At 39.7% G+C, this 26,830-nt stretch overlaps 1 protein-coding gene across 1 annotated transcript in view; it reads right to left on the bottom strand.

The window, feature by feature from the left end:
• The window catches only part of SEMA3A (semaphorin 3A), a 304,533-nt gene extending 278,504 nt beyond the window's left edge, over positions 1–26,029 (bottom strand). The window contains exons 1-2 of the mRNA XM_045001962.1: positions 25,658–26,029; positions 19,980–20,049 (exon numbers count right to left, since the gene is read on the bottom strand). Coding sequence (XP_044857897.1) covers positions 19,980–20,049; positions 25,658–25,713 — 126 coding nt within the window. The 5' untranslated portion in view covers positions 25,714–26,029. The remainder of the gene's footprint in view (positions 1–19,979; positions 20,050–25,657) is intronic.
• Between the last annotated feature and the right edge of the window lie 801 nt (positions 26,030–26,830).

Here is a 26,830-nt window from a genome sequence, read left to right on the forward strand (position 1 = left end):
TGTCTGTCATCTGATAGCCAGACAGTGGCAAGGACTTGTCCAAGAAGCAGACTTTGCCTGCCTTAACTGTCGTCCAGTCCCTAGGCTATTTCTGCCTATTTCCAGTACATTGTACAACCACCAAGACTAGAGCTAGAATGATCATGGCCCAGTAAGCTGCAATTCTACCAGGTTAGCAAAAAGACAACCTCGCTGTTTCTCTCTCACCTTGTCCCAGCTGAAAATTATTCTTTTCATATCTTTCAACACCAACAATATTAGCATGTTGGCACTATACTATTTTGGCATTGTGCATCTTGGGGCTTAAATTAGAAGGACAGCAGCAACTGTTATTTGACATGCCACATATCACCGTGTCCCCATATTTAGTTTTTAAATATTTTTGGCTGAGGTTTTGTGAGGAAAGATAGCCTAGTGGTTAAAGCAGAGGCCTGCCACTCAGCAGATGTGGCATCTATTGCTGTCTCTGTCACAGATATCCTATTTTCTTCGTCTATAAAATAGTAATAAAACTATATCCATTTCACCCAGGGACACTACAAAACTGAATTCAGTATTGCTTGTAAATTGCTTGACAATCTTTAGCTAAAAGGTGCAATAAAATTTAAATCAAGCTATATGAGTTGTTTTTTAATGTATCTTGCTATGTTCATGAGGGACCTTTTCACACCACCCTATCTAGAAGTCTGAAGATGTAAGAGACAGCCCCAGTCCCAAAGACCTTACAATGGGGAGGAAAGTATTATTGTTTGCATATTATAGATGTGGAACTGAAACACAGAGAGATTAATTGACCTGCCCAAGGTCACACAGGAAGTTTGTAGCAGGTTCAGGATCTGAACCCAGATCTCCTGAGAACTAGTCCAGTGCTTTACGTAAAAGATGGTCTTGTACCTACATTCTCCAGGGAATAGGTGTGTTACTGATTATTCTATCTATTGGAAGTGCAATTATAAAGTGTACCTATTCATTACAATACATATTTGCATATACCAAGTTTGTCTCTTTTTTGAAGAAGTTTAGCAGGTTCTGGAATAAGAGAGAAATAGAAAGAAGAAAAAATTAAAAAGAGAGAGCATAAGAAAAGAAAATGGTGCAGTATAGAATCTGAGATCATGTAAAACAGTTGCCCTTCTGAATCTGAAGCAGACCAGAAATGTTTTGCATCGTATTGTAAATTTGGTGAACTGTCTACTTGGGAACTGAAGACTATTAATGGTACGCTTCACCATCTTTTCTCTGAGTTTTAGTTAATTACCCCTTTTTAAATGTGGCCTGTGAAGCTCTTTGGTTTTTTTTATGGTGCTTTTCATTATAAGCGTTGTAGTGAATGAAAGCAAGGTATGCTGAGGAAGTGCTCAGCCATGGCCCACTGGTTGATGTCAAAAGGCCAGCATCTGGTACCATTCTCTTGGTAGTCAATTGCTTCTTTCTTTCAGCTCTTTTCAAACCAAGGTACAACTTGAGAAGTGCATTTTGTGTTATAAGAGCCCTTGCAGAATGGCAGCTTTATGCGCATAAATCTGTTCTCACCGCCAACACCACAACTTAGGCAAATAGCAACTGCAGCCACAATACCAGGGGGCCAAAGATTTCTAAGACTAAATCTGTCACCTCCTCTCATGAAGCTAGGAGCCTCTGGCCCTGAATATGACCTTAAACTTGAATCTCCCATTGTGCAAATACTACAGGAAAAATTACAATGAGTTGATTTATTTGATTATCGAATTTTTCAATTTTTCTTCTTCTCATCCACCCTCCATTCTTTCTCCAATGATTTTGAATTTCTTTAAATAGCAGGAAAAAAATTTCAACAAATGACAAAGCCACAATGAACAAATGGCAAAATTTCCATCCCATGTAAAGCTCAACTGTTGCAATTTACTAATCCAAACATGGGGATTTTCATTTTGGTTTTATTGAAATGTAAAACGTCCTCAAATTAAAACCAAATGAACTCATCTTTACAGGTAAACTGGGCGTCTATCAAGGCAAACAGCATCAAGTGCTACTTCACATGGTGGGGTCGCCACTTTTTCCAAGCTGCATTTGCCAATGTTTATGTTTTTTTGTAGTCAGGGGAAAATCAAAACCATGTGGATAACTACAGGGGAAACAGTGGGTCTCAAAGCACTGTTGGCAGAGGGCAATTTGCAATTTTCCTATGGGACTTCTTTTTTTCTCTTTCTTTTTTGTTTTGTTTTTGGTGCAACTTTGAGTAAAATTTTCATTTTAGTTTATTTTTTTCTTTTAAAGTGGCTGTGGGTCTAAACAAAATTTCCCATTGTTTTTAACAGATCTTATACCAGCCATTCCCAGGTGGAATTCCTATTAAAAAAGTTTTATTTTCATCCATAAGCCTGATTCCAATATATAACCTCTCTGCTTTTCTAATGCACAGGCTTACACAGCAGGTGTTTTCAGTTCCTGGGAGATACATTAAAGAAAAAAATATGCAAAGTATTCATGATAAAATGTATTCAAGCTTTTCTGGGGAATACAAAACTGCTGTAGCCATACTATAGTCTTTAAAATAAAAATAACCCTCATAACACCTGGGTGTGGTAAAGGAAAGTAATATCCTACAGTATATTAAATAGAGCAAGAACATATATATTGCATTTCCTTTAAATTAAATGTTAAAATGCAAGTTTGTTGTGGTAATAATAATTTAAAAGCAAGAAATTAAAATAATTTAACATATGGCCTGTAACTATATAATAACTTACAGTATTAAATTTAAAAGCACTTCTTTTAAAAATTGAGTTTACTTTTTAAAGGACCAGCGTAATGAGATATTGTATCTCACTGAATTCTATACACATAATTACACAGATCCTTTAAAAAGCAAACTCTATTTATAGATAGATCATAGAATGCATGTGTATGTGTGCATAGCCATGAGAAGAAGGGCTGGATGCATTGTAAACATCTGTATGATCCATATGTATGTCCATGCGCAGAAAGCAGGGCAGGGTACAAGCACAGCACAAGTGTCCATGAAACAGCCAGGAGGTGGAGTCTGAAGCTGGTGTGGAAGCCATCAACAAAGGAAGCAGATTTACATGTCTCACACTTCTTCAGTCCAGGAGCTCAACAGATCAGGGTTTGAAATTAGCTGTTCCCATCAGACAAAGCCAGCAGAATGAAGCCACTACATTCTGGCCGGTAGGTCTCATACCTGGCCTCAGGTAAGATATGGGTTGTGCAAAGATGGTATACAGACACTTTTGTTCCCCAGTCCCTGAGTTCTAAGCTAAACATAGTTCAGCTGGACCTGAGGACTAGGGCCTAGATTTTTTTTCAAGTTGTTGACTGAAGCTTTTAGATACAGATACAGAGACACTGTAGTGTTCATTTTTCAGTCAGATTAAGTTAATTGGGGGTGGGGGTGGGGAAAACCCTTGTACAAACAAGTTGAGGTTACCATAGTGCATCACTTCTAGAATCTATGTAATATTAAATTAGCTAGTAGCTTTAAATGGCGATTCTGCTTTAGTTAGTATGAAAATGAATGGAAGAAAAACTCAGAGAGATGAGGATCTGTTAATCCTTTAGTTGATTCAGAGTTGAGCCTATTGGGAAAAGATAGTGCTCTAGATTAGTGAAAACCCTATGAAAATCCAAAGTGGGGTGGATTATTTAATGCCTTGATGTCTCATCCCATTTAGGCTACAGGCAATATTTCTGACCACACATGAAGGGAGCTAATGGCAGCGAGTCACTATTAACAGAGACCTACTGGCTGTTAGCCAGTAAATACCCAATAACTAGGAACCTGATCCTGGCCCCTAGTAGGGCTTCTGTGTGCCAGTGTGGCAGCAAAGGGGGCTAGTCTAAACTAGAAGCGCTACAGTGGCTGATATAGCTGCACCGCTGTAGGTCTCCCATCAGCATAATACAACCACCTCTGTGAGAGGCGGTAGCTATATCGGCAGGAGAAGCTCTCCCACTGGCACAGCGCTGTCCACACCAGCGCAGAGGTGCGTATAACATACATCGCTCAGAGGGGTGGTTTATTCACACCCCTGAGCAACATAAATTATATTGACATAACCTGTAGTATAGACAAAAGCTATGAGGTGAATACAGCCTTCTGGCTGGCTGCTGACTCTGTGCCATCCCCTAGTATAAAGGATATATCAAACGCATGGCCGAGGGAAGGAGAATTCGTTTTGGAGAGGAGGTGTGACTGGAGCACCTCTAACACTCCAGTAATCCCTGTCTGCTGTAGAACCTTCTTTGAATCCACTTCCAGCTGGTGATATTAGCGCAGTGTGGAGATTGCTCTAAATTATACTGGGAGCTATTCATTCCCCAGCAGCTCAGGGGATCTGCAGTGTGCAATGATGATATAAAGCCATATTTGCCCCTCAATTCCTGAGTCCAGTCCTAAGCATAGTTCAGCTGGACCTAAGGAGTAGGGCTTAGACTTTTTTCAGATGCTGATTGAAGCTTTTAGATATAGACAGAGAGACATTGCAGTTTTCATTCCAATTCTTCTTAGACAATTGAAGAATTAATTGGGGGGATGGAATCCAGATTGGTGGATTCATTATGTCCCACCCAACTACATTTTATGGAACACAGCACATTAGAAATGGTCTGTAAAAAAATCAAAGAAGAATGTACCGTATACACTTGTTTATAAACTGAATATTTTTGGTGTAAAAAAGTGATGAATCAAAGAGCGGGGGTTGGCTTATAAATGGGTCTACACCAAAATTTGATGATTTTTAACTCTATGGCAGGTATCAGCAACCTTTGGCATGCAGCTCGCCAAGGTAAGCACCTGGTGGGCTGGGCCGGTTTGTTTACCTGCCACGTCTGCAGGTTCAGCCAATTGCGGCTCCCGCTGGCCGCGGTTTGCCGCTCCCGGCCAATGGGGGCTGCAGGAAACGGCATGGGCCGAGGGATGTGCTGGCCGCCACTTCCCGCCACCCCCATTGGCCACGTGCCAAAGGTTGCCAATCCCTGCTCCATGGAATCATTGAATTGAATATTTAATACATTGTCATTTTGTTTACCTGGAGCGTCTGCAGGCATGGAGCCCCTCAGCTCCCTGTGGCTGCGGTTCGCCATTCCCAGCCAATGGAGCTGTGGGAAGTGGCGCCACTTCCCGCAGCTCCCATTGGCTGAGAACGGCAAACCACAGCCACTGGGAGCTGAAGGGCTCCATGCCTGTGAACGCTCTAGGTAAACAAAATGTTCCGACCTGCCAGCGGCTTACCCTGACAGGCTGGGATCCAAAGTTTTCCAACTCCTGAAATATAGGGTCGGCTTATGAAAGGGTCAGAGAGTTTTTGCTATTTTTACTTAACCATCTTGGAGGGTCAGCTTATAAACAAATGGGCTAATGAACGAGTATATACGGTATACATATGTAGGTGTACTTTTATACTCATGTGTATGTGAAGGAGTGTGTGTGAATTTAGTATGTCAATTTGTTATAACAAAGATTCACTTCTAGCCCAGCTATTTAAATTTTTAAAATAATGTATGCGCTGTTAAAATATTTATTTGCTTGCATAATTAATTGTATTAAATGGAAATATTTGTACACTAAGCAGTCATGTGGAATTCTCTCTTTGCTGTTTTATTAATTGTTCCCAGTCACCTTCAAACGTAATAGCTCTGGGTCTGACCATGTTAATGCTTTCTTGAAAGACTGAACTCCACAGCAAAAAAGGTAAGATATGTCTACACTGCCTTGCAGATTGGACTTTGGACCTGTGAATAGCAGAGCACACCAAAGTGTTGCGTGGTTACTCCCCCATGTGGATGCTGTGGGCAGAGCCAGCTCCAGGGTTTTTGCCGCCCCAAGCGGTGAAAAAAAAACAACAACAAAAAACAAAAAAAAACCCATGATAGTGATCGGTGGCAGTTCAACTGTGCTGCTTTCTTCTTCGGCAGCAATTCGGTGGCAGGTCCTTCCCTCCGAGACGGACTGAGGGACCCGCTGTCGAATTGCTGCCGAAGAGCCCAGCATGTCACCCCTTCCCCTTGGCTGCCCCAAGCACCTGCTTGTTGAGCTGGTGCCTGGAGCTGGCCCTGGCTGTGGGTGTGAACTGAAGGGTCCCTAGTGCTCACTAATGTAGTCGTGTTTGAACAGGAATCTTTGTATACTACAAAACTTCAAGTTTGTGCCTGCAACATCTACATGGGGGAGTTAGAGCACAACATTTTGGTGTGTGTTTCCATTCACCTCCCCATAGTCTGAACTGTGGGACAGTGTGGTCAAACCCATTAGGCTGATGTGCAGGAAGTGGGAGTAATATAGAACTCCCAATTTGCTTCAGTTACATAGGGCTTATCCATAAGAACATAAGAACGGCCGTACTGGGTCAGACCAAAGGTCCATCTAGCCCAGTATCCTGTCTGCCAACAGTGGCCAATGCCAGGTGCCCCACAGGGAGTGAACCTAACAGGCAATGATCAAGTGATCACTCTCCTGTCATCCATCTCCACCCTCTGACAAACAGAGGCTAGGGACACCATTCCTTACCCATCCTGGCTAATAGCCATTAATGGACTTAACCTCCATGAATTTATCCAGTTCTCTTTTAAGCGCTGTTATAGTCCTAGCCTTCACAACCTCTTTAGGCAAGAAGTTCCAGAAGTTGACTGTGCGCAGTGTGAAGAAGAACTTCCTTTTATTTGTTTTAATATCCCATTTACATAGAACTGGATTCTGAAACCCTTGCATCACACTGAATATTATCTTTCTCTATGAATAGCCCCTCTGCGTTCAATAGGCCTACTCATGGATTAAGGTGCTACTTATTACAGTAAAAGTGTCAAAATCTGATTTACAAAGTGACCTGAACATAATTCTACCCATGAACTTTTATCATATGTCATCATATGTCACAGGGAATATACGCACCCTTTGGCAAATGCAGAAGGCTCAAAATACTGTGGAAACATTACAGGCCAGATCCTGATGGTAAAGCTACTGCTTGTGTGGATCAGGGTAACTCCATTCACCTCAATGGGGCTATGCCCATTTACACAAGTAGAGGATCTGCATTTCTGCTGCACAAGAGGTTCAAGCCATTGAGAGGCTGCAAGTGTGGGATTCTGAAACGTGTGCCATGGCTCCATCCAATACATTTGAGTCAAAGGATTCATGAGTCTTGGTCAGTCACAGAACAAGCAGCCCCAAATCTGTGGCTGGAAAGGGGCCTGAAGAAGGCCACAGACACAGTGTGTGACCGTAGGTTATAATAAAGACTGCAGTCTGGCTGCATGGCAGATGGATTCTGTCCCACCCTCACCCTGCCAAAGACTTGATCCTGAAAAGTGCTTGAGAAAAATGCTTAACTTCAAGTATGTAACTAGTCACACTGAAATCAGTGGGACTATTTATGTGCTAATTGTGAAGTTGTTATAAAGTTCCCGGTCCTCCACAGTTACCACAGTGGACCAGGAAGTATTGTAGAGGGGAGCTTAATAAACAGCTAACCTTACCGATTAGGGAGTTCTCTAGTTGCTGCTTAAAGAATGGCTAGTTGTGTTTATTTCCTCACACTATACTGAAGTGCTTGGGTGGATCATAACCATTGTACCTTGTAGGATTAAGCCAGGGCCGGCTCCATGCACCAGTGCAGGAAGCAGCTGCTTGGGGCAGCCAATGGAAAGGGGCAGCACGTCCAGGTGTTCGGTGGCACCCTCAGTCCCTCTTGGAGGGAAGGACCGGCCGCTGAATTGCCACCAAAGAATGAAGTGGCATGGTAGAGCTGCCGCCAAAGTGCCACCGATCGCAGCTTCATCTTTTTTTTTTTCTTCTTTGCCACTTGGGGCAGCAAAAAAACTGGAGCCAGCCCTGGATTAAGCCATAAATTCCTTGTGAAAAGATCTGTTCCTTGAAGACTGCATGAGAGATCAAGATTTGCTCCACTCAAGTGTACCCGATGAACCTCAATGCATTTTTAAATGACCAATTAAAAAATAGTTACTAGTTTTAAATGGTGGGACAATTTTGTCTTTGGTGTCATGCTAATTAAGTCAATGGAGCCACGCCTGGGATGAAGTTTGCTGGAATGTATACATTTAATCTAAAATTTTAGTTTCCTACATCTAATCCTTTAAACAACCACTTTCATTTTTTGTGGTCAGAAAATGGGAGCTGGCATCACTGAGATCACACATTTTCTGTTAACTGAAAGGCCGGAAATTTCACCTCACTTCTAATTTGCTATGCAATAATCACAAAGTGTCATTTTGTTTATTAACCAGATGTTGACATTTGATTGCAATCTAGAAGTGACCTTGCACTCCAATCATAACAATCATTAGCAGATTAGATTCAGTTTAAGTAACATAACTTCCTATGTTGAAAACAGGTGCAGTGTTCTGCAGTTGCCAAGCTCAGCACCCTGCTGCCAAAATCAAGCAGAGGGTTGTACCAATGTAACAGTGTAAGTTGAGCTATGGAACCCCCAGGTCATGTTCTCAATTAAAACAGAGAGATTTTAATAGAGGCTGCAAGCAGTGTTTCAATTCTCTTTGCAAATTTCACTCTGGAGCTTGTTAGCAGCTAATATTTACTTTAAAAACTAAGCATTGGATATTATTAGGTTTCAGAATCTTATATGCCTTATGCAGTCCTTGCCTATTAAGCAAGCAATGACTAAACAGAGCTACAGAAGGACAACTTTTATTTGCAGCTTCAAAATAATGCAGAATTACAGTGATAGTTCATAAAGCGAGTTTTACTATCTAGGTTACTGAATTTAACGGGGCAAAACAAAAATGTGGAATGACTTTTTCTGCAAATTTAAATGATCAGTGAGTTAATAGATTCAAATCCATTTAAAGCAATGAGGTCAGCTGAGTTTAGACCCACTTGAATTATTTGCTTTGAACAGTTTATTTAGTGACTACATGATTATTTTTTATTCATGATTTATATTGTGGTACCTAGATAGATGACTGAAAATTTTAACATTATGGCAAATAATGCACTTACCAAAATGGGCTGGCCCCTGAGCAAACACAAAGACACAACCTCTGCACCAAAGAGCTATTAGTTCTTTCTGTTCACCGTTCGCACCCAGATAGATTATAGCTAAGTGCTTAAGTTACTTGGGAGCCTACATTTCATTTTCAGAAGTGACTTAAACACGTAGGGGCAGATTTTTAAAGGTATTTAGGTTGCCTAGAAATGTAAATAGGCATCTAGTGGGATTTTCAAAAGGGCCTAAACACCTAGGAGCTTTTAAAAATCTCACTAGACACCTACCTACATCTTTAGGCACCTAAATACCTTTAGGGGTTTAGGAGCATATGTCACTTAAGTGCTTCAGTCACTTATGAAAATGGGTCTTAGTTGCTCTTGAACATCTTACCTCATGACATTTACTACAGCTAATAATGCTAAAATATATAAATAGATGAGTCACTAATCTAGTTATGTATTTTAGCATTAGTCAGTGAATATATTTATGGATAAGTGACCTGAATGTGATTCATTGTTAATGTCTAAGGTTGTAATTTTCATTATTTGCAAACATTCATGCAATCATGAGTGTTCAGGAACATAGTACTGAGTCCCAGAAGTGTCGTCACTGTGTATGGAAGTGCAATATTTGCCATAATGTCAAAAAAATTCAGTCATCTATCTAGATAAGGGTTAGGAAATATACCAGTCTCAGACTACCAATAGCAGCAGTGGAGAACACATCATTTGAAAATTATTTGTCCAAACTATTCAGACAATAATTAATAATATATTAGTAGAAATTGGAAACAATTTGGAAAACAATAAAAAGGCTTAGTATGGATGATATTTTTGTTATACTATTACTAACACTATTCATTCAGCTCTAATTTTTGCACATTGACTTCACAGGCACTATTTATTTACATGCTCATCAGTGTGAATAGGGATTGTGCAATCTAGCCTTTTGTGAATAATTTCCCCCACTATTTACCTATATTTTCTCCAGATTTACACCGGAATAGGCTATAGAATTGGCCATTTTTCTGTCAGAAAATGCTGTTTCCTTGAAACCAACACTGTTTAAATGAAAGGGTAAGTTTATATGAATTTCCCATTTTGAAAAAAAATTGAAAAAAAAAGTTTTGGAATTGTCAAAACGTCCATTTTGACATTTTCAATAATAAAAAGTTCATTTTTTAAGTTTCAAAACAACTTTTCACTAAGAAATGTATATTAATTTACAGTAAAAAATATCAAAAAATAAAATATCAGAGTTGAAATGAAACATTTAAAAATATCAAAGTAAAACATTTTGATGAATCCATTTTTAAACGTTTTTTTATATATCTTGATGTTTTATCCCACTTCAGAACAGGAAAATCTTTTGAAATCTCAAAAGTTCTCAACATAGGAAAACTTTCTCGCCCAGATTTAGTAGGCCACTAACATTACTGAATATTACTATAAGCAGAGAGATTTCTGACCCTTTCCCCACCCTAGAGTATGTTTCTAACACCTCTCTCTTACTGCTGCTTATGGAAAAAGTGAAAAGAATTCTCTTAAACTGTTTATTCCCTGGGGGGAAATAATCAAGTGAAAGCACCTGTGGAAAGCAAATAAGGAGCAGAGGAAATATAGGGTGGTAAAAACCCAAGTCGCAGCTGTGCTTGTAGTCACTGAAGTATGCCCAGTGTGTAATGGCACATTAGGTGGGCATTGATCTCCACTAGCTTATGAGGTCTATTACAGAATTGAACCATTTTCTGCTGAAACCCAGGGAGCAGAAATTGCTACTTCTAATCTAATCCATTTTCGAATTATCATCCAATTGTGACTGATGACCTCACTGCAAATCAGTTTACCTAACTGCTAGTACTCAATAAGGGAAGAGAAATCAATCTTTATTTCCTTTTTCGTTCCACTAGCTTTCTCTTTTTTTTTTAAATCCCTCATGATGTCCTAAATAACCTTCCACTCCTCTCCAATGGGAAGATAAGGTTGATAAAAAAGCTAATGCTGCTTAATTGTCTGTATCTATTTGAAAGGTAGGAAGGATAATGAGAAATCTACCCTGTGTCTTGCTGAAAGCTCAGTTAAAAAGAACAAAACATATATATGTTGTTTATTACTATTAATCATTTATATTGCACTAGCATGCGGAGACCATAAGAATGGCCGTACGGGGTCAGACCAAAGGTCCATCTAGCCAAGTCTCCTGTCTTCCAAGAGTGGCCAATGCCTGGTGCCCCAGATGAATGAACAGGACAGGTAATGATTGAATGATTCTGTCACCTATTCCCAGCTTCGGGCAAACAAAGGCTAGGGACACCATTCCTGTCCATCTTGGCTAATTACCACTGATGGACCTATCCTCCATGAACTTATCTAGTTATTTTGTTAAGAGGCCTCTATCAGGTTGGGGACCCTTTGTGCTGGCCATTATACAAGCACGAAGTAAATAGCAGTCCTTTCCCCAAAGAGCTTGCAACCAAAAAGACAAGACATAACAGGTAGATCAGACAACTGATCGGTGAAACTAACTGTGTGCACAATTCTTATAGCTAATCAGTAGCAGCGATCAAAACTTGCCACCTGACTAACCATTTTCGGATGACATTTATTATATATGTGGAAGTCCATGTTGTGAATTGGCTATAAACATTTTATCCAGAGATCATGAAGATTATATAGTGAATCTTTCATTCTAAACATACATCACTGCCTTATTCATATTAATAAGACGACAGACTCAAACCCCAGACATCCAAGTACACCCTAACTTTGAGGAAGCTCAGACCCAGATAAAATCAGAGCACGGGTCTTTGCTTAAGTCAAACCAGTCTCCTACATTTGAATCCCGCCTAAATTCTGCATCCAGCTTTTGAGTCTTGGTCCTTTTTTTGTTCATGTGTATGATGAAATGTTTATACATAATCTATATTTACATTAGTATGGAAGTACAGAGTCAAGTTCCATATAAATCATTTTCACAACACCAAAGAAACACATCCCAGTTGTTCATTGTTTTATAATGTAGGACGAATTGAGAACTGGTAGTAAGATGAGAAAATAAAATGAAATGAAGAAAAAGAAAGTAAAGAAGCCACTCAGTAAAGTGGAGCAGTGAAAAAAGTCACTCAGAGCTACCCAGACTCATCTTGGAATATGTATGTTAACTGAAAAGATCTAAGCATCTATAGACCAGATCCTGCGCTGGTCCAAAAGAGGAGGAGATGAGCATATGGTCAAGGGAAAGCTATGCAACTAAGCAAGTGATGGTTCACGTTTTGTTTTCCTACTTCTAAGTCTCCTCTTCTAATCATTCTCTTTCATTGAATACCAGTCTCTTGTCTCTGACTGTGCATCTTTGCAGCCACTACTGGTCACTTTTAAAAACCAAGAGAACATTGTGGGTTGTGGTTTTAAGCGTCTATCCTAGCAACTCCCTAATGTTTTGACATGTACAACACACTGACCTGTGTACGCACCAGGGAATATAGCCCAGGGACATCTCTGAGATTCTCTCTTGAAGCGAATTGGAATTATCAATACACTTCAAACAGATTGATTGAGATGTCCTTCCTTCTGGTTGGGCTAAAAATACCAAGGAAACAGTCTTTCCTCACAGGCTTTTGGCACTTCTGTCCCAGGTCCCAACTCATAACCAGGAAGTACAGAGATAAGAATTAAACATAATAGGGAAATAAACTTAAGTGAACTTCTGAACCTCATTGTAAAGAGTTCAGCTGGAGATTTGCACACAAGCCTGAGTCCTTTCTTATTTTATTTTATCCAGATTGATTTCCCAGACTCTGTTGCATCATTGTTTATACGTTAATGCTGCTCTGAGACTTGCATTGCATGCTGAATATGTGAGGCTTTGGGGGCGGGAGAGTCTTGGGGTAAAATGTTTCATGAGAATGTTAAGGAAATACGATAAGGTGTAGTTTGTTTTCTTAAGAGTTCCTTAACCAGTTTCAGTAGCCAACTCAGATTCCATAACATTTGGACCCCTACTGAAACAAATGGCAAGTGTTGGAGGAACCGAAATGCACTTAATGACCTCCGAACAATTTTTAATTTTCTTAAGTATTGCTTTGAAGCACTACAAGTCTTTGAAGTGGCATTAGACTATTATTCTATGATGTTTGGGGGATAACCTCCATTCTTTATCTACCTAAGCAGGGGTCCTCCTTCAGTGAGCCACTTAGTATTTTAAAAAGCTAATTGAATTTAGTAATTATGAAAGGTGCCAGATTAAGAGCCCTGGAGACCAAACTCATTTGTTTATCCAAAATGTGGTCAGTGTCACTGGAATCTTCCCATCCCACTCCAATGAGTGCTTCAACTCCAATCTGAAGAAACACCCTTTAAAAGTTAAATAGTTCAGTCCCCATGTACATTCAAAGTTTAGACTCCCCATTAGGACCACCAAAAATATTTCTAACTGATGTGGATGGATGTGGGATGAGCCCACCAATGCATTTCATATAGCTCACCATATACAGTTAGGGTGATCAGATGTCCCAATTTTATAGGGACAGTCCCGATTTTGGGGTCTTTTTCTTATATAGGCTTCTATTACCTTTGTCCTGATTTTTCATATTTGGTGTACAGTATATATATATACAGTATATAATTGCTTTCAGACATGACTGATATGGGCTGTATTTGAGATGATGATCTCGAGGTTAAAGGCTCTATATCCCATTACCGATCCCCTCCCCTTCCATATCTCTGAGTTAAGGGAAAAACATCTTCAGAAACGAAATTCTGAAGCTATTAACTAAACAGACACAAAGGAGCCTAGAGCACTAAAGTACAGTTGGGAAAAGCAGAAAATGTGAAGGAGAGGAGTGAGAGAGGTCAGAAACATGTGAGAAAAGAGAACTAATACCTCTAGGAAGTGGGGGAACATTTAACTACTGACCAAAATGCCTTTCTTTATGGCTGTGGATCAGCAGCAATTCCACAGTGCTATTACTGCTGTTATATTAAAACTGAAGGCACAGAAAAGGAAGGGTCGTGAATAACAGAGATAAAAACAAATGGCAAAATGGTGTATAAAAAAGTGGCGGAGGAGGAAAGAAATTGGCAATTGTACATTAAAAACACATATGGTCATCCCATGTAATTACTCCTTGTTGTCACTTTTTATGGATTTAGGCAGCTTGCAGACCTTGAGCCTTAATTGTTCTTCTAAGTCCAAGAACCGATTTCTCAAAAGTTGTCAAACTTGTAACCAGATGAAGTAATTTCCCTTTGAGAATAGCCAGAAGAGGGGCAGTAGAGATTGTAAATTTCCAACAGGAGATCTCAGAAAAGTGGGTCACTGACATTTCAATGGAAAAAGACTTTTCAGTTGCCAGCATTTGGTTCCTTCTCAGTCAGGCTCCAGGCTAGGATATGGCACTGAGAGAACAATTGTTTCTATGGTGGATAAACTCTTCCTACCCACGACAAAGAAAATGCGACCATGCTAATCAAGATGGACCTCATTGTGGCATTTGATACACTTAAAAATACTGCTCTCCTGCCTCTAAGAAACTACATGTGTAGATGGAAATGACCTGAAATGGCCCTTTCCTCTTTGACCAAACTCAGAGCCTTCCAAAACATCTTCTTGCGACTAAGACAGAGTATGAGAAATCTTAGCCCCAAAAGGAAAAATGCTGAGGTTGTAATGAACAATTAAAAAGCAGCAGCTAAGAATGCAATGACTCCTCCCCTGAACTACTGAAGATCACTATTATTAGAGGGTACAATTCAACAAACCTGATTTTCAGTTACACTACGGCCACCCTACACTGATCTGGGTCCTGGGCCCTGAAAGTGGATGTAATTTACATTAACCAGAGCAGTGTAAAGTGTCCTTAGTGTAAATGGAAATCAGTCCCTTAGCTCATTCCTATTGAAAGACATTACCATTGGAGTCAATGAGACATTTTCTTTAGTAAGGACTTCCAGACTAAGGCTATGTCTGCACTTAAAATGCTACAGCAGTGCAGCTACAGCATTTCAGTGGCGACAATCATTACAGCAACAGGAATGGTTTTCCCATTGCCTTCGTTAATCCACCTCCTTGAGAGGCAGTAGTTAAGTTGACAGACAAATTCTTCCATTGACAGCGCTGTCTACACCAGGGGTTAGGTTGGCTTAACTACGTCTCTCAGGGATGTGGATTTTTCAAACTTTTGAGGGAGGGAGCTGGGTTGACGTAACTTTTCAGTGTAGACCAGGGCTAACCCCATATTGTCTGAAGGTTTACAGAATGCAGAGAGGTAGTTTCAAAGTGCTGAAATATTATGGCAATGATTCCATTCTCACCAAAATTCACCTTGCTGGTTATGACTGTGGGCTGGTTTACAAGGAAAAGTTAGGTTGACCTAGCTATGTCGCTCAAGGGTATGAAAAATCCACACCCCGGAGTGATGTAGTTATACCAACCTAACCCCTGGTGTAGCCACCAGTAGGTCATCAGAAAGATTCTTCCATTGACCTAGCTACCACCTTTCACGGAGGTAGATTAACCCAAGTGATAACATAAGAACATAAGAACATAAGAAAGGTTGTACCGGGTCAGACCAAAGGTCCATCTAGCCCAGTATCTGTCTACCGACAGTGGCCAATGCCAGGTGCCCCTGAGGGAGTGAACCTAACAGGCAATGATCAAGTGATCTCTCTCCTGCCATCCATCTCCATCCTCTGACGAACAGAGGCTAGGGACACCATTCTTACCCATCCTGGCTAATAGCCATTTATGGACTTAGCCACCATGACTTTATCCAGTCCCCTTTTAAACATTGTTATAGTCCTAGCCTTCACAACCTCCTCAGGTAAGGAGTTCCACAAGTTGACTGTGCGCTGCGTGAAGAAGAATAGCATGTAAAGCACATTTTGATAGCCTATTTATTACATTAAGTGCACTGCAGTACCATTTAAGTGTAGACATAGCCTCTGTAATCATATCACAATTCATCATTCATTGGTTTTGGACTGGCACCATCCCAGATAGGCTGTTTTTTTTCTACAAAGCATATGTATTGTTGATTTTATATGATGTTTTATGCCCGTAAGCATCACATGCAGATTTACAGGGCAAACTACCAACTGCAGAGTTACAATGCTAGCTTGAAAAATAATAATATTAAGAGAGTTTAAAAGAAATGAGGTGCTCATTACTGAAGCGCAGCAGTTATGAGTTAAGAATAAAGTTCTTAAAACTCTATTAATCATCTGAGTAGCTGGAGAATGGGGAAAGGTTCTTTGTGGGTTTATAAAGGTGTCATGGGTACACACACAAATATTTGAATACCTCAGAATATGTATCAACAACAAAGTATCTGCAATGCTGCTGATGTGACTGGCATTTTAATAGGCTCCCCAGCCTGTGAGGGCTACAGTATACAGGAGAATCAATTCCCACAAGTACAATACAATAATTACAACTGGCTTTTTGCACATCTGGGAATGACTCTATAACAGTATAACTGCTGATCATCTGGCATTCTGCCATTTTTGCCATGAGCATGGGTCTTCTATAGTGAAATTATGGCTAGATAAAATAGTAAGCAGATATGAATATGTAGTCCCACTGGATAGACTGGCTAAGAATATACCTCAGTAACAGAGATGCCCCAAGTCACAAAGTCTGGATCTGAATAAAATGGAAATTCCAAGCTTTAACGAGGGCTCTTTCTTTCTTTCTTTCTTTCTTTCTTTCTTTCTTTCTTTCTTTCTTTCTTTCTACTGGAGGCAAAGATCATCTGCATACAGGTCCTGTGCTTCCGTACTACCACACAATGCACATGTGCACCTGGTAGCTGTGGATCCTTGATGGCACAGCTAGTTCATGAGGCCTGGTGGTAGTACCTCCCCCAAGTGCTCTCCCCCTATGGAATCACATTTTGGGAGGAGGGGTTCCACAGCACAGAAAGGGAACCTGCATGAGTTATTTCAGGACTAAGTTTGCACAGTCACTTATGCTGCTTCCTGTTGGGGCTTTGGAGGGGGAACTAGAATGCCATGTGAACATGGCATCACCCCAGGGATCCCCACAGAACTGCATCTCTTATGGCTTATCAAGGCAAACAGGAACACAGGAAAGAGATAGCTCTCCCCCCTTCCAGTCGTCCCAGTCTTCTTAGAGCAAAGGTACCTACCATGAGCATTTAAAGCAAAGTTTAAGAGCCTATTTATTACAGTAAGTGTCTAGGTACATCTAGGAAGGGCTTGGCAGTACACTATCTAATCTTTCCAGAGGATTGCTGCTTCAGCTTAACACGTGGCATTTTAAGCAGCATTCCGTTAACTTAACACTCATTATTACTGTTTTATTATTTTTAATGCTATTGTACGACAACTACTCTTTAATCTTTCTTTTATCACCCAGGTATATATTTAAGGGTCATGGTGACTACTGCACAGGCTCACATCAGATCTCAGGGTGATGACGGAAACGCTAATAAATTTGAAACCATTTTCAATTAGTGCACAGGAAATTTACTTTGTGAGCCATGACTTGTTTTATTAGTGCCCTGGGGGGCAATTTAGATTGGAAAAAATCAGGAGATTATTATTTACCAGAAAGAAAAGGTAGATACTTAGCCTTCATTGATAGTGGTAGAATTTAGTTATGAAAACTGGACTACAATATTATGGAGTATCTAAAAATATTTGTCTTTAAACTTTGGGGTCAGCCATAGTTTCACAGTTATGGAAATGACAGTCTCCCCATTCTAAAGTTTGTTGCTAACTTACATATGCTCCAGTTGTTAAGACCCATTTTTCTCTTTTAAAATTAACCCAACCTCAAGCCTTTTCTGGATATTTTACATGGTTACAATTAAGGATATGAGAACAGGTACTCAGAAAATCAGGAACTCCTATGAACTGTCCTGTCCTTCTAGAGCCAAACTACATCTACATTTTCCTTAGGGTTTTGACACACGGGTAATGCTAGCACTTTCTCTCTCTGCTGCTCTCCAGCTGTCATTAGGAGAGCAAATGCAACCTGAGATCAACCAAGTATTCGAAATTCCAGAGTGTTTTGCAGATTCAAGTAGTATGGATTCTTCTCTGAACAGATCTCAAACCACAACTGAGATTCACTCATCTCTATTCACAGGATAATAGGGCAGCACTTAAGCCAAGGGGCTTGGGGCTGGGATGCAGTGCCCCATGGGGAACTCAAGGAGCAGCTGTGCCTGATGCACAATCTCTTCTGAACACCCCACACTGAGCAGGCTATAGCATCCTTTAACACTCACCTTTAAGACTACACAGCCCCCTCCCCACCCACTTGCAGCCCGTGGTAGAGTACATGGCCAGGCCTCCTCTCTACATCCAGGGCACACCAAAGGAGCAGGCCCTGCACACCCTCAAACCCAGGGACTCCAAGTGTAAGATGCCACTGAATGGGTAAGCAAGTGTTTAGTGCAGGGGTAGGCAACCAATGGCACTCGTGCCAAAGGTGGCACGTAAGCTGATTTTCAGTGGCACTCACACTGCCCGGGTCCTGGCCACTGGTCTGGGGGGCTCTGCATGTTAATTTAATTTTAAATGAAGTGTCTTAAACATTTTAAAAACCTTATTTACTTTAAATACAACAATAGTTTAGTTATATATTATAGACTTATAGAAAGAGACCTTCTAAAAACATTAACCTGTATTACTGGCACGTGAAACCTTAAATTAGAATGAATAAATAAAGAATCAGCACACCACTTCTGAAAGGTTGCCGAGCCCTGGTTTAGTGGAAGAGGCTCTGTACATGATAATCCTCCTCACCTTTGTACTACTGAATAAGGGCCTCTCTCACTCTGTCTGTAATATTTCAATACTCCTATAATCATAACGATTTCAGTGTCTTTCACAGTTCAGCAAGCTCCTTCCAATAGTGCCAAGCTCAGTTAGCTTATGCAGCACTGATCTATGGCTTAAATGCTAAGGGCTAGATTGTCACAGCTCTTCCTCAGCCATGCAGAGGAGTGAGAGTTCTGCCTTTCTTTCTCCCCTGTCTGGCCTTGCTTAGATTGAAAGTCCAGCTGTGGGGATAAAAGCAAGAGCAGCTAGCTGGGTGTATAGTGAGGCCTAAACCACCCCATGAAAGAGTGAAATTATAGTGTAGCCCTAAAGGACAGACTCTGATCTCAGTTTCATCAGTGTTAAACTGGTGTAACGCTATTGGACTAACAACATGGACTTACTCCAGATTCACACTCATGATTTAGCACTAAAATTCTAAACCTTTCTCATGAGAAAATCATCTTCAATTGTAAGCAGTTCTCAAAGATAATGCCAATTATCCCTAAATGCTAAATCTTGCTGTATTTACTTAAGCAAATATAGCCATTGAAATCAAGCAGTAGATCAGGATCTGGGCATAAATGATCATTTTAAAAACTTTGGTGCCAAATGATTTGCTTACTTACAGAAGCAAGTAAAAATCTTGGCATTAGATTCCTGATAAAGGTGGTGGAAACTGCTTGGATATGCCAGCCTGTATTCTTTTGCCTCATTTGAAGACAATGAAAACAGGAACATGTATAATTGGGATCCTAGTGCCTTGAACAATGATTGTGAAATCTTGATAGCTTGGGGTATATTTTTAAAAGGGCACTTTTTGCATGTGAAATTTGCTCCTCCAAAATTTGTGCCTGGTAAATACACTGCAGATGCAAAATCAGAGCACTTACATTGTTCAAAACTGTGGGATGTAAATTTTGCAGGTGCAATTGGCTCTGGCAAATAAATACATAAATAAAATAAAAAAACCACCCAGCATTATGAAAATATGGCTCTGTATGTTTGTATATCAGACCCTGACCAGATCAATGTGTGAGTTTAAATTGCTTTATACCTGAAATTTGACTAGGAAATTAATGAACATCTAATTCCTTTCCATGACTTTCAAAATGTTAGCCTATATGTTTAAACAATATCATAACTCTGTCAGAATTCTTCACTACTGCATATCGACCACTGTCAAAATAATTCATTTTAAATAATAATTTAAAATATAAGAAATTCTTACCTTACACTGCCATAAGTGCTTAATGGTTAAGGCAATGTATCCTATCTGGCTGGTAGTTCTTTCAGCTCCCCTAAGAGAAGAGAATTTCATATTGGTTTAATAATCATTACCTAATTTACAACAAATGGGTTGATCTACATGATTTTTTAAAAATAATCTAAACGGGTACCAGTTGTTTGAAATGGTATTGTTTGAAAGTGTTCAAAACCTGGTCTTTATTTTATATAACAGGAGAGTATTTCAAATTTAGCATTGTTTGAGAATGCCTATTGCAAGAGACTGTGATGAAATAGAACCATGTTGCTACTGTACAAAGTATCAGCCTTTTATGCTTAGCTAAAGGAAGTCTTCTTGATTTGCAACTGCAGTTTGTCAGGACTATCTCTGTAATAGAAGAAAACCCATGATGCATCACTTTATACTGGAAAGAAGGGGAAAAATGCCTTATAAATAGAAGCCTGGACAAAAGACACTGAGCCAAATTCATCCCACTTCACTGAAAGGTGATATCATGGTTTCATTCTGCCCTACTCCCTGAATCTGCCACAGCAGAAGAGTAGGGGGGATATTTATTTTTTGTACAGTGAACGAGCAGATATATGGTGGTGTGTGAATAATACCGATGGACAGCACAGGTGAGAATATTGCATGCATGAGTGTAAGGTAAAATATAATGATCAGGACAAAGCACGCAGGGGAACCTGATCCTTTATTAGCCTGAGTGCTGTTCTGTGTATGCCAAGCTATTCTTGCGTAGTAGCTGCATTAAGGTTTAAGAGGGAAACATGTAGCTAAGCACCTCATTAATATGTGGATGATCATGCTGAAGCCCATGTCTCCTCAGACAAATCCATTCTCTGCTCTATCCTTCTCTTGCACCTTTGCAAGACAGGGAGCAGGTGCAGGATATTTCAGCTTTTCTGCTGTCCATTGATGAGAACTTTGCCTAGTAATTAACCTCACAGGCACCCACATTTAGCTGCCACTCATGCTTACACCAGAATGCAACAACCTTGCACTCTCTGCTGCACATCATGCAAGGCCATGCAGGATCAAGGGCAAACTGGAACTCCAGAAGATTGCTCTAGAGTCAGTTAGCAGAAAACATATTACTAAAGTTCTTTGGAACACTATTGTTATATGAGTTAATTCTACTGAGGCCCAGTTGTGGTAGGCACTATACAAACTATAGGGAGAGGCAATCCTCACCCAATGTTTTTGCGATATTTCCATTGGAAAATTATTTAATGTCTTCAGAGCATATGTGAAGATGGCTAAGAAATAAAGTGATTACTTATTGGGATGATGCATAGCATGATATACTGAAAACTGAGTAGTTCAATGTTGATAAAGGTGACTGATAAAAGGGAACCACACTAAATGAATTTCTGTGCTGACAAAAGGATAAATGGGATCAAAAGAATAAGGAAACCTGGTGGAAATACATTACTATAAACCTGCTCAACAGGATTCCAACTGAAAATTTTAATAATCTTTCAGACAAAAGTTCAGGCATCAGCTAGCCCATGTCAACTACCATGAAAGCAGTCAACATGCACAATTAAATAACAACAAAAAAGCTACAAATATATCAAAAATACCAAAGTTACTCTTGTGTAAACTGGATTGACAATTATTTACAATGAAATAAGTGAACTTTTCTGCCAAAAGGAAAAACAATGTTCATGATGGTATTTCTCTACCATACAATATTTGCAGTCTGTTCCAGTCACCACATGGGTTCTGGAGATTCATAGATTCCAGGCCAGGAAGTATGATTGTTATTATCTAGTCTGACTTCCTGTGTAACACTGGCCATCGAATGTATATCTTTTAGAAAAAAACATCCAATCTTGATTTTAAAATGATCAGTGATAGAGAATCCACCACGACTCTTGGTAAATTGTTTCAATGGTTAATTACTCTCACCATTAAAAAGGTACACCTTATTTCCAGTCTGAGTGTATCAGGCTTCAACTTCCAGGCATTGGATCATGTTATACCTTTCTCTGCTAGATTGCAGAGCCTACTATTAAATATTTGTTTACCACATAGATACATATATGGGCGATAGAGGGCAGAACTAATGGGGGGTTGGGCAGATGGGAGGGTTGAGGGCAAAACTCATGGGGGATTGGGCAGATGAGAAATCTAAAGTGCAAAACTGATGGACATTTAATTCCTTCACCCCTCAGTCTTCTTCCTCTTCCCAGTCTGGGGATCAAATTCAGAACTCCATCACTCTGGGGGAAGGCTCTCCTCCAAAGTTCACTCAAAGTCCACAGGAGTCTTTCCAGATACTTCAGTAGGCTTAGGATCAAGTCCACTACACAGAGTAACTCCAGTAAAGCCTTTGGAGTAACTCTAGATTTGAGGAGGCTGAGATGAGTCATATTAAGGACAAAGGGGGCCAAAATTGCTCTTAGGTTATTGCTGTTAGAAAATGTTTGTTTGTGTTCTGCTCTATTTTATCATGCCTTAATCTTCTACTGACAAGCTGATTGAAAAGATAACCAGCCTGTCCCACTATCAAACAGGTTCAACACTTTGAGCCCCACTGAGTACAGGTAAATCGCTGACAATAGCTTGTTAAGCTTCACATCTCATTGTCTTCTCTTATGATTTTCTAAAGAAAAGTTGATGCAAGAACAATCTTGCCTTGACTGAAACCTCAAATCTATTTATTTCCCATAATTTGTCTGCTAAAACTTAAACTATTTACTTAAGCAAACAACAGCTGAAGAAACCATATGTTTCTTAATCATATTAAAAATAGAGAGATATTAAAAGCATCACCTTTTGTCATGCTTCTGTTAAAGTTCTATCGGCGCTTGTACAAGATAAAATATCAGCTGTAGTTCCAGGGTTTTATAATTTTAGAAGAAACATTCTCCAGACTAAAATTTCAGATTGAAATTTTTAGCTAAAGATAAATTGTGTGTCTTTAATCGCAGTGGGGGGAAAATCTATCGCTTATATCTAGACCATGAAAATATGAAAAATAAAAATATACCTGGGTCAAGATTTTTTTCTTTTTTTTAAAAAATTTATTTTATTTAAAATGACTCTTTACTTTGGGTACCTCAATTTTTGGATGCCCAATTTGAGGCATTCTGAAGGGGCCTGACTTTCAGAAATTCCTGAGCATGATCTGAAAATCAGGCCTCTTTAAAGGTATCTGAAGTTGGACACCAAAAGTTGGGGTGCCTACAATCATTGGTAACTTTGGAAAATCTTGATACAGGTTCCCAAAATTCTTTCTTGTATTTGTAGGGCCTAATCCACAGCCCACTGAAGTAAATGGAGTAACTAACATTGATATGAATGGACTTTGGATGGGGCTTTAGAATTCAAAAACATTTTTGCTTATTTTATTGACTTCTTTTGGAGAATGGGTGCATTTTTATGTGGATTTTATCTATTTTTACCCATTTGAAAATGAAATCAAAGGAACTACAGAATATGATTTTGAGACATGAGTTCTGCAATCATGTAGCAATTTTTAATCAAACATATATTCAAAATATATTTTCTGTACATTCTAGTCCACATACAAACTGTTAGTCTGTGAAGAGTTTTATTTCACAGGCTCAGTCATACTTGAACTAAATCCACATTAGACAACCCCGACACCATACAAACATGCTTTTTTATCATTATACTGTATCATTTATAACATACACTCTGGGTCAATTCATTGACTGATATAACTTGGCAGAGCTTCATAGAAGTCAATGGAGTTTCACTGGTTTACACCAGGTGAGGATCTGGTTCATCAGACTAGAGTGGATGCCTCATAAAAATATACAAGGCCTGATTGTGCAATCCTTACTCACTAGAGGCGCCGACTTCCGAAGTTCCTGGGGAATGCTCGACTCACCCGCTCCACCCAGGCCCCACCCCTGCTATACCCCAGGCCCCACCCTCACTCCACCCCTTTCCCCAATCCCCCACCCCGCCTCCTCCCAGCCCCGCCCCTCCCCCCAGTGCTATGTTATTCTTAGCCAAGGCCGTAGCAGACTCATCAATCTCTATCTGAGCTAGGTGCCACTGGACGGGGACAGAGCGCAACACCAAGCAGGCATGGGTTACACAAGCAGTTCTCATTGACTTCAAATGAGAATATTTGTGTGAGAAAGTTCTCACCAATGGGTGAAATTTACCCTTATGCTGAGGACCAATATTAGGCCTATGCATCACTTAAGTCCTCAAAATAAGGTTAGGTGGGACTGAAATGCTGGACAAACCTTGTGCTCGCATTTCACACAAAGGTGAATTCCACCCCAATAAGGGTACCACAGTCTGGATCACAGTAGGGAACAAACCTATATTTGCAGAGAAATGGATAGAAATTTCCCCTCTCTAATTGCTATGATCTCTATGTGCATATCCACCAAACTCTGACCTTCCCAAAGCAGACATGCACAAAAGATGCAAAATCTCAACCTGGCAAGGACAGAGTGAGTTCAATTCAGGTCATAATTGGAATAAGCACTCCCAGAAGCTTTAACATTTTTTAACCTGCATCCATCTGGCAGCAAAAAGGGTTGAGAAAAATGTCTTTGCCTTTGAAAGTATCAGTGAAAATGGACAAAACAATTTCCAGACTCAGCTTCATAAATGATAGCCCTCCCTGGTTAATTTTAATATCCTTGGCTCTGTATTATTTTCTGTCACACTCAAAACTTTCTCTGAATGTAGTTTTGCTGCACACATAGATCTCCATTTAAGATAAAGAGAAGAAATAGTTTTATACTTTAGAGGAATAATAATAATAGAGTAATAAAAGCATCTGGTCTTCGTTGCTTGAATTTCACAGCAGATCACTCCAATACAACAGCAATCCTGACTCAGGCAAACCTTCCACTGATGTTTGCCTGAGTAAAGACTGTAGGTTCTGATCCATAATCTATAACTGGCTATTCCTCATGTCAAAATATTTCATCAGCTATTTTAGGCCTCTAGTTAGACAAATGATTTAATTTGATAAATGTTCTCCTTTGGACTGTGCCTTTCAGGTAAAACACCATGAAATGTAGCTACTGCAAAAAATCTCAAGGATGCAGAATTACTTAAGGAATTTCTGATTGCTATATGATAAATGTCCCAGGATTAATAAGAGATGCAGAAGCAGATGCATCTGTAGATTAAAATAATGCAATGAAATGAAGCATTTGACTTCTACTACAGGCAGTAAATGAATCCATCAGCCATGCCTTCTAGTCTCATTAAGACAGCTGTAGGACTGTCCAAAAAGAAGCTCCCACAATACCTTTCAAGATCCATTGGTCCTATACATGCCTATCACAACATGTAGTGTATCTCATCCAGTGCACCAAGTGCCCCAATAAAAACTATGTGCTTAAAATGAGACCGTCGCTCCATTCTCAAATGAACTCACAGAAAAATGATGAAAGACAAAAACATCACATCACTTTTCACAACCTGATCACTCTATCTCTGACCTATCAGTCCTCATCCTCAAAGGAAACCTGCACAACACCTTCAGGAGATGAGCCTGGGAGATTAAATACATAGCTTTGCTGGACACTAAAAATCATGGACTGAGGAAAGACACTGATTTGGGCTTATTACAACAATCTGTAAATCACTAACCTCCCCTCCCCCCCCAGCTTTTTTATCACTCCTATGACAGGAGAGTTAGCAGGCCAGTTCACCTTGAATGGTTCCCTTGAAATATGTGTTTACTTATGTTAAACAGTCTGTTCCACATCGTATTTAGCTCTCTTGTGTCTGGTGTCTGCAGAACAAGATTCTATAGATGCGGTTGTAGGTCCATAAACCATTTTCAAGGTCTCCTCTGTGACACTGTGGATATCATCCATTTCACCTTTGAATCCATTTTTGGCAGACTGCATTATGATTTGTTCTGTGGTTTGGATGTTCAGACCACAATCACACAAAGAGGAATCTTTGATTTTTCACTTATTCATCAAGTAGTTGCATCTTCCATGTATTTAACTCTGAGTACATTTCCCAAACCTGAAGAAGAGCTTTGTGTAAGATTGAAAGCTTGTATCTCTCACCAACAGAAGTTGGTCCAATAAAAGATTATTACCTCACCCAGCTTGTCTCTTTAATATCCTGGGACCAACGTACTACATCACAAAGAGAACTGTGTCATATAAATGTCATCCCATAACAATGGCATGGCTGTAAATATTACTGAATGCCCTGTTCTGACTAATCCAAGTCCTTCCCTTTCTTTATTAAGCCAGTTTTACTGGGGATAGATGTTACATGTGATTTCCTTCTAAAAAGGTAATTAAATGTGATAAATACACATACACAACTTGCCTCCTCCCTGAGGCAGGAATCCAAAGGTTTTGCACAGTGAGACTCTCGGGTACTATCCCTCTGCAGTTAATTTGATAAGCCTAGCCAGTCAATAGAGTAAACTGACTTAGCGAGATATACCTCAAAATGCGGATTCATTACTACTATGTAAACACAGACCAACGATTAGTCTGGGAAAAAATACAAACTACTTTAAGTTCTTATGTAGTTTAGTGTGTTTCTTGGAAATATCCTGCTACTATGTTAAATTATATCATAAACATTTCGACCGGTAGCCCATGAAAAACTTTATATATTGTAATTTTCAAACCATCTGAAACAAAGCCAATTGCTAGGAGACTATTTTTATGTAAAAACACTGAGTCATAAATGACTTGGCTTTGAAATCTTGAAATCACTGAGTTTTGCCACTGACTGCAATGGAAGCAGCATCAGGCTTCCAGTTCTAATCCAAGTTATTTCCTTTATAATACATATCTGCTTTTTAAGGGGATGTGGAGCCTTTCCTTACAGGTCACTGGTTTGAACACAGT

The sequence above is a fragment of the Mauremys mutica genome, chromosome 1 (assembly GCF_020497125.1).
Source record: "Mauremys mutica isolate MM-2020 ecotype Southern chromosome 1, ASM2049712v1, whole genome shotgun sequence".
NCBI classification, from domain to species: Eukaryota; Metazoa; Chordata; order Testudines; family Geoemydidae; genus Mauremys; species Mauremys mutica.